The sequence below is a fragment of the Rhamphochromis longiceps genome, linkage group LG5 (genome assembly GCF_057381845.1).
Source record: "Rhamphochromis longiceps isolate RC_006_pf linkage group LG5, R_longiceps_female_GT1.1, whole genome shotgun sequence".
Classification (NCBI taxonomy): domain Eukaryota; kingdom Metazoa; phylum Chordata; class Actinopteri; order Cichliformes; family Cichlidae; genus Rhamphochromis; species Rhamphochromis longiceps.
Genome location: NC_140561.1, coordinates 25,252,237 through 25,260,959, shown reverse-complemented (window position 1 = coordinate 25,260,959; position 8,723 = coordinate 25,252,237). Strand labels below are relative to the sequence as shown.

The 8,723-nt window shown below is 44.7% G+C and overlaps 1 protein-coding gene across 2 annotated transcripts in view; it reads right to left on the bottom strand.

The window, feature by feature from the left end:
• Positions 1-407: 407 nt before the first annotated feature.
• Positions 408-8,723, bottom strand: part of prdm2b (PR domain containing 2, with ZNF domain b) — a 20,809-nt gene continuing 12,493 nt past the window's right edge. The window contains exons 1-4 of one of the 2 annotated variants that reach the window (XM_085406845.1): positions 8,563-8,723; positions 6,853-6,957; positions 2,202-6,733; positions 408-2,067 (exon numbers count right to left, since the gene is read on the bottom strand). The exon at positions 8,563-8,723 is cut by the window's right edge and continues 322 nt beyond it. In XM_085406845.1, coding sequence (XP_085262971.1) covers positions 2,050-2,067; positions 2,202-6,733; positions 6,853-6,871 — 4,569 coding nt within the window. In that variant the 5' untranslated portion in view covers positions 6,872-6,957; positions 8,563-8,723 and the 3' untranslated portion in view covers positions 408-2,049. The remainder of the gene's footprint in view (positions 2,068-2,201; positions 6,734-6,852; positions 6,958-8,562) is intronic. The other variant, XM_085406843.1, reaches the window with a different exon arrangement.

Genomic DNA, 8,723 nt, shown 5'->3' with positions numbered 1-8,723 from the left:
CTTCTATCAAAGTCAAATACAATGAAAACTAAAATTCATTTTTCATAATTGGGTGAAGTCCCTGCCAAACTCTAAGTGGAGAAGGTAATCAGTAAATGTAATGTGAAAGACTTTATTACAGCTCCAATGGCAGGGACATCTATTATGTTTGAAAAAAAAAAGAAAGAAAAAGGTCTCAGTATATAAAAGGAGTCAGACCAGTTAATCAATCCTTTCTGTCTACATTCACCAATTGATTTTTTATATCAGTACGATACCATGATAATGCACAAGTACATATTTTAAATCAAGCCCAGTGCTGCCAATAACAACAACAAAAAATTCCCAGTCCTCTATGCCCAAATCTCAAAAATCTGCGTATAACTGAGAGTCCCACAAGCAAAAGAACAAATAAAGCTTTACACAAATTGAAAAACGTATTTTAATTATGTCAATTACAGCAACGTTTTACATGAGGTCATTTGGGATTTTTGTCTTTGTTCATCCTTAAATACATAATTCATGAGACTGAAAGGCAAAGCATGAAGATTTCTCATGGAAATATAAATTAGCTTTTAATCATATTGTTCAATTTATTTTCCCAGAACATGCTACGAGCGTTTAAGCACTGCCTGCGTGTTTGCCGTCGGATAACTGGATGCGAGTGGGAAAGGTGGGTCGAACACTGCAGAAACAAAAAGTTTTCACTTGCAGGGCCTGGATGAGGTTTTCATGAAGTACACATGAATTCACTGAAACAGAAATGGCACAGTCCTCAAAAAAAAAAAAAAAAAACTTCGGCTGCACTTCTGTGGCTTTCGCGTGAGAAAGAACACATGAAGCGACTTTATATACGTTCGCTTACAAAAAAAGAAGTGTATCATGCATTTTGGCATTTAGGGAATTATCAAACTTCTTAAAGATAACAAATAGTTTGCAGATGTCTTTGCAAAAAGGCTTTAAAAAAAAAAAAAAAAAAGGTAAATATCTGAGATTGGAAGAATAATTTTCTGCCCGTTGGGGCAAATTATCAGCAGACCTGAATACATTCCATGACGCGCATGTTTCTTATAAATAGGCTTTCTGATCCAGCTTGAAATTTTGGCAGTTTGTTTTAAAGTGCTGTAAGAACACTGGGCTTAATGCGTGATATCAAAATTATTTTCATTATTTATTTATTTTTTAAAGAGGAGACATCAGTCCCATCACATTTTTACAACGGGAATCACCTGCTAACACCAGATGAACAAAAAAGAAAGCAAGTTAAAAAAACAAAACATGACACTTGGCATGAGATTTAAACCTAAGGAAGAGCTGTCATCCAACTGTAACCATATACATACTTACCACACGCATATACAGTGTTCCTGAGGACCAATTGTTGCAGTAAACTGTACTGCCCTCTTTCATTTTTGTTTCCCAAACAAATAAGATATATTCTACAATATAAAGACTACAAAAAAAGGAAATTCGAACGTACATACTTTGCAAATCATGTATAAACTGAAGTAGGTGCCCACAAGGAGAGGCACGGGTTTAATCTAGTTTTTAACTCTATACAGCTCATGCATTAAGAGACTCTGGAGACATCCAAATAAAACAAACAAACAAATAAAAAAATTTTTAAAAAAGACCTAAAAGGGGGGAAAAAATAATAATAATAAACAAGTTTCCCTAACACTAACTGATACATGATTGCCATTTGCAATATGTCAGCTTTCCAAAAATAACGGAGCCCTAATCTTACTGTTTTGGGTCAAGTAAGGACACACATTGAATATATTAATTCACTGTCATTTACAGTTTCCTTTTTTTGTGGGTTTTTTTTTTTGTTGTTGTTGTTTTTGCAAGGCTGGCTAGAAATCGAGGCTCAGTTCAGTTCATAAGATGGATGGAAGATAAAGAGTTCCCTCCTTAAATCCAGCAAGGCAGTTGAGATAAGCAGACTTGACATGTTTCGAGTAGAAGGAACAACTGAGCAAAACGTCACAAAGGGCGTCCTTGGTTACACGATGACTCCAGAGTGCTACCTGATAGGTGAACAGAGGGAGCTCAATAATGTCACATGGCTCACTTCGTCGCCACCTCCTTTAGGGGGGAGCAAACAAACAGAAGCAGCACAATGATTGGTCAGTTATTTGAATTGCTTCAAAAACTTGACAAATAAATATGACATCAGTATGATAATCAGTGTGACTGCAGTAAGCCAACAGATAACTCACCTGAGTGTCTTTTGGCTCTTGAATTGGTGGTTCATCGGTCTTCGGCTCAGCAGCAGGAGCTGTGCTGGCCATCTGTAAGCTCCTGGTGACGGGACCACCAACTCTCTCCCGTGTTCGAAGAGAGAACCGCTCCTCCTTCTTCACTTGTTGTTGCTGCTGCTGCTGCTGAGTTGTTGATGGCGGTGATGATGATGATGACTTGGCCTCCGTTAATCTCTTGGGTGCTGCCTCTTTGCCCATACGCTGCATTCTCATGGCTGGCCGTTGTGAAGCCTCGCTAGGAGTGTCCACGGCTGAAGGGGTGGGAGGTAAATACTGAACTTGGCCCTTTTTAGTTCTTTTGCTTGCAGGAACCAGAGCTGGGAAGGAGGCGGGCCTCTTTGGTCGGCCCACTGCGGCAGGGGTTTTCCCTTTTCTTGCCTGGAGACGTTCAGGGTCTGCACCACCGGAGCTACGAGCCCTGGTCTTTCCCAAAGGTTTAGATTCAGTGTCTGCGTGTGCTTCACCGTCAGATGCTTTTTTCCTCAGACTCGTGTTTTTATCTGCCACAGACCCTGGCTCTTTTTTCACCTCCGCGAGACCTCTTTTGCCCTTTTTAACAACGACAGGCTTCATGGGGCAGCTGACTGCCATGTGCTTAGTCAGACTCGCGGTATAAGTAAACACACGACTGCAGTGGGGGCAGACATTAGAGGTGTGCTCTTCTTCCACTTTGATGGCAGCCTTCTTTGCATTCGTGGCGGTTTTATTTTTCTGCGAAATTGCCTTCTGCACCAGCTCGTGTTTCTTCTTGCTCAGGGCACTCATTTTTGTTTTGCCAGTGTCTTGATTAAAGTTTAGTCTCTTTGGCTGACCCATTCTACGGAAAGCACTCTGGCCTGCAGCGGCTGCTGTGGGGGACGCCACTCCGTTTGGACTCTTCACTATTTGCTTGAGAGGGATGGGGTTTTTCTTGGGAGTGTAACGCTTTTTATCACTGGCGCTGGCACAGACCAGTATGTGTTGGTGCAGTTCGGGCATGTTGTCAAAGCTGTTGCCACACTTGGTGCAGCGAATGGCAGTGCTAAAAGTCTGTGGTATGTTGTGGGTGGTGAAGTTTGTAGCCGAGGCCACAGAGCCAGCATGGGAACGGCTATGATAAGGAAATGGGGGTGGTTTATAACTGGGGTAGTGCTGATTAATGCCAAGGCGGACATCAGGACCTTTAGGCTTCCCTCCTTCTGATGCCATGATCTTTATTGTAGTGTACAGCTCCTCATTGGGGTCCTCTGCCCCCTCCTCTGTATGATTTCCATTAACATCTGGCTCTTCTTTTAGTAAATGAGAGTCGCTGGGTGGCGCATTTTCATCAGCCATCTCAAGAGCTGGTGTTGAGGGACTGCTTTCCTCTTTGGCTCTGGAAGGATCGGTATAATTCTGTGGCCTAAGTTTCCCACTCTCTACAGTAGTATGTGAGCATGCTTCATTTGGATGCAGATCCTTCTGATGCTGCTGGAGGTTACAGAGAAAGGCAAACTCTTTGGAACAAATAGAGCACACAAAGATCTGGCCCACTCCATGTAGTGTCGTCCGATGAGCAAGCAGGGCTGGAGCGTCACCAAACAGCTGGACGCAAAACTCGCACTTGAACGGCCAGTCTGCGGCGTGCTCTACGATATGTCCGCTGAGCTCTTTGATGGAGCCAAACGGCTTTTCACACACATTACATACAAAAGTCTTGCAGTACGTCATGTCAATTTCCTCGGGCTCAGCAGTTTTATCAGTCGGTTCAGGGGCAGCAGGGAGAGCAGCAGCAGGCTGAGGAGAAGAGTCAAAGCCACACGGAGAGGCATGACTAGTACCCAATAACTCATCTATACAGTGCTCAGGTTCTTCTTTTATTGTAATCGGATGGGGAGACTGCGAAGCTTGTGATGAGGATGAATCATGTGAGTCAGAGGGAGCTTTTAAAGAGGATGAGGATTCTGGTTGGGACGAGATAGCAGCAAAGTCCGGTTTCTCAGTTTCAGAGACAGTGTCATGGTTCTGATTACCATTAGGCAGACTGTTGGAAGTTCCAGTCTGCGATACATCATCCTCTGTAGTGGGCATATCGACTGATTCTGCCTCTGGAGGGCTCGGTGTACTTGAGCCATTTGAGGGACCTTTAAGTGAAGTGTCTGGGGAATCCAGCAGCTCAGAGATGTGCTTCTCCTCCTCATCTTTGTTTTCCTCAGCTGAGAAGCTCTCCTCCTCCAAGTGGGATTTCTCTTCAATTGATCTCGGAGACATTTTTGGTGAGAGCACAGGCAGAGGCCTCAGCAAGGATGAGTCCGAAGGCTGAGAGAGAGGAGAACTAGGCATGGCTGGCGGAGAGGGTATGGTGGGTAGTACAGGCGGAGGTGGCGTCGGGGATGTGACACTAGAAGTCCCGGGTGAAGAGGGAGTCATGGTCATGGGGGTCAAAGATGGCGGAGAGGGGTTGGCTGAATCGGATCCAACATTAGGAGAGTGAGAAGGGAAAGAATTTATGTTTGCCAGAGTCGAGGGACCCTCATCTCCCGGCAAATTTAGACCAGCATACTCGTTCATTAGCACCTTTGCAAGCATGCTGGTGTTAGGCTTTCTCTTTTTGGTTAGTGGCTGTGGTGCTGCATTCCCCTTTGATTCGGGCTCACCTGTGGTCTTCCGATGGAAGCTTAAATCAAGAGCCGAATCCCCGAGCACTTTGTTCAAATTCTCACTCTTCTTGCTGACAGAGTTTGACAAATCCAAGGGCTGCTGATTACAGGAATTTCCTCCGCTACTAGAGGAAGGTTGGTTATGGGTGGCATTTCCAGAAGGGCTCAGAGTTTCCCTGTCATCTTTGTCCATCAGGCTCTCAGAAGGTGATGCGGTCTGCCTTTCCAGCTTCGGTACCTTAAGAGTGTATAAGCTTGCCACTTCAACTTTACCGCTCTCATTTTTACTTGCAGGGCTGAGCTGCGGAGACGACGACGGAGGAGAAGCCGTTCTTCTTTTAAACTTCCCTGAAGACCCTTGCAGCGGCATGACGGACAGCTGCGAGGCTAGCTTATGGCTGTCTGTTATCAGAGTTACGGTTGATTTCTGGATGTCTTGCGCCTGAAGAAGCTGTTTGAGTTTCGGCGAGAGGTAAACGTTTTTCTCTCGCTGAAAAGCCGATGAATCAGTGGCCTGTTGAAACAGACCTCCCACTAACAAGTTGGATGAGGAAGATGTGGAAGACGATGATGAAGATGATGCTGAAGTTTCCGTCTCCACTTTAAGGCTGGGAATAAGGGGGGGTGTAGATGTTCTCCTTTTAGCTGCTGGCTGTCCAGTGTTGGAGGTTTGCTTTGTGTTAGTTGTTCTAGTCTCCACCTTCAGCGCTTGACTGATCTGAGTTGGGTTGAGGATGACGGTGTCCAGACCAAACAGAGCTGCAGATCTCGAGTCCACTTCTATCACTTCACAAGTACTCACTGCGCTCGTGGACACGATCTTGCCATCAATGTAGAAGCTCAAATTCTCAGAGATGTTTTTGGATATGTCAACCGCGTAATCGTCCCTGTCTGCCTCGTCTTCCGTGTCTGCACTGGGAACGTAGACGGTAGGAGGGCTCATGCTGGGGGACCCGTCAGGCTGCCGCGCTGCCTCTTGCTGCAGCATAGCTTTCCTTCGAACTCCTTTTGGTAACAAGTGTCGTTCATGTATTCTGCGTTGGTGTCTGCGCATGTTAGTGTGTGTGCCAAAGGCTTTATTGCAGTACTTGCAGGGGTGGAGTTCTTTTGACTCCCCGTTTTCATCCAACATAAAGGGACGGTCAACTTGAGGCCCCAACTCCTTTCTCTGCATATCAGAGTTGTGCAGTTGTCCTCCTGTAAACTGGGATCCTGTGGCTATATAGTGAGTAGTTGGGCTGGTGCAGTCAGGACTTGAATCTGTCTGCACCACAGGACTGGCAGGTCCAGCCAGATAGCCGGGCCTTTTCTTAGAGCCGCTCTCATGCCGTCTCTCGTGCCGCCGCCGTCCCACCTGTGAGCCAAAGGATTTATTGCAGTAGCGGCACTTGAAAAGTTGTGCTTGCTGGTTGCTCATAGCGTGAATGTGTATGTGACGCTCCAGGCCCTGTCTGGTGGCAAAGTGGCGCTCACAGTGCTGACAGGGATAGGGCTCTCCTTGTGGATCACCCTCAAGGTCACCATCAGGGTCAAGATCGGGATCAACCTCTGGCTCTCGTCCAGCTAGGGAGGAAGACTCCGACTTTACCTGTGCATCCCCGTGGCTTTCTTCGGGGCATGCTAGTTTGTTTAACATGGAATCAGTGACAGTTAAATGCAGAGCAGCTTCTGAGTCTTCCACATCATCACCATCCTCCTCCTCTCCTTCTTCTTCTACTTCATCCTCCTCTTCATCCTCCTCCAAGTCTCCTCTGTCTGTTAATGCTGTTGACATGTCCTGTACATCTTTATGGTCAGTGCTTCCCAGTGAATGCGCCGTCTTGATTTCCTGCACGGATAACGGCGTCCCATCCTTCTCCGTCCCCTTCACTCCTGCAAAACATATCAAAATTAATCAAATGTTTTAAGTAGTTGCAACACACAGGTAGCAGTTAATAAAATAAATAAAATAAAATTGTTTAAATCAACTACTTCACAATAAGGAAACTTACCTCCTTCCCCATCCCACATCTCCTTGACAGTAGGTTTGGTTCCACTCGTTTTCTTGAATCCACCCAAACCAGCCTGTCTGGCTTTCTCCAGCAGCTTTCTTCTGGCTGCAAGTACAAACACACACACATCACTTTGTATAAAGCTCAATCACTGATCACACACTTTAGTCAAGAAAAGTTATCTTAGTATCTTGTAATATCCTTTCCTCTTGATATTTTTTATTGCTGCCAGATTACTTTAACTGACTTTAAGTTCTACACCAAAGTCAGCTCAAATATTTCCTCAGCGATTGCTCAGTTCTGTACAGCAAATCTTTCAGTTTGTACACACTATAATTTACAGGCATGATAAGCATGCAGATTACACTTAAATTGTATTCCAATTATGAGCTCATATGCATCAGTCATTTAAATGTGACAATTACCTAATGATTGAGGCTCACACTAAGCCCAACAGGACATATTTTGAATGCCGATGTCTAGTTTGACTCAGGAGTCTCCCCTGCACCTCCTTGTCACTGAAATGAGTCAAAAGGCCATCTGACCTGGCCTTCAAAGCCCAGTTCATAGCAGAGAAACACATGCTGCAGGTCAGGCATCTGACCAGCAGGGCCAGAGCCATTCTGCCAAATCCACAGCAGCTGCACCACTGCCCACTTTTGTACAATTTATCTTTGTGTACATTTGTGTAAACCATTTTTTTTAATCCAGCAGTCACTCTACAAGTACACCACACGCAGGTTAGGGAATATGGATCATTGCTAATCCAAAGGCAGGATAGTTAATTTACTGAGGTTCACTTCACAGTACACTGGCATTAGGGGTCACAGCATACTGCCTGTAGAGTTGTATAGCTCCCAATCCTCAGATTTAATTTTTTCTGATGTTATAATGAAGGATTTGTGTTTCTGTCTGCTGAATGTAGCTATTAATTGCATGTTAATAGCAAGTCAAGTCATTTATAAGACTATATATCAAATGTGGGCAGATGTACTCCATTATACTGCACTGTACTCTTGTAATATTATACATTTACAGCAGAATATAAAGCAAAACAGTGCGCACTGACCAATTTTTGACATTGCACACAGCATATTTTTAATCATTTTGCATTCTTTTTTGTAGTCATGTATTGATGACATCTCATGACAAGGTGAGAGCTTGCTGTCTTTTATGGAAATAACATGTTCAAAGTTCATGCTGGTAAATGGAAATGTGGCACACAACACAACAGCCAAGGTTACCGTTTCTTGGAATTTATCAGCTGCGCTGATGGTACTAGTGCTTACTTTCACGTTTTTATACGTTATTTATTTCAAAGTAAGTGAGGAGAGAAGGGGGAGAAGGCACAGAAGCAGTTTTGTGTGCTGCTACTCTTTGGTTTTGTTTTGATGTTGTGTCACGGAAAGTTTCTGTTTGCCAACCCGGAATATAACACTGCCTCGACCTTTTACATAGTGGATGCCTGTGTATTCACCGCCAGCGATGAGTTTTTAATAATAAAATTACCCTACACACACACACACAGTTTCCCTTCTTTTCCTGCACACCGAGATGTCCGTGCGATCACACCTAGCCCTTTAGCTTACTGCTAGCACAGAACACCAAGTATGACAACTCGATGAACTGGTTATTCTGGACCCCAGCGATGTATCGCCCGATTTCAAACACTACATGCAAAAATACAACCGCGATATTTCAGCTTCTTACCCTTTCCTTAGATGGGCCCCTCGATCAGCCTCTGCTTGGATAAGGAAGCTGGCTAGTTAGCTAACCTGCTATAGGCCATCATCAAGACGAGAGGCTCGCCGATGGATGGCTTTCACGCTTTAGGAACTCAAGGAAGGTCACATCCTCGACAACGTCAGGAC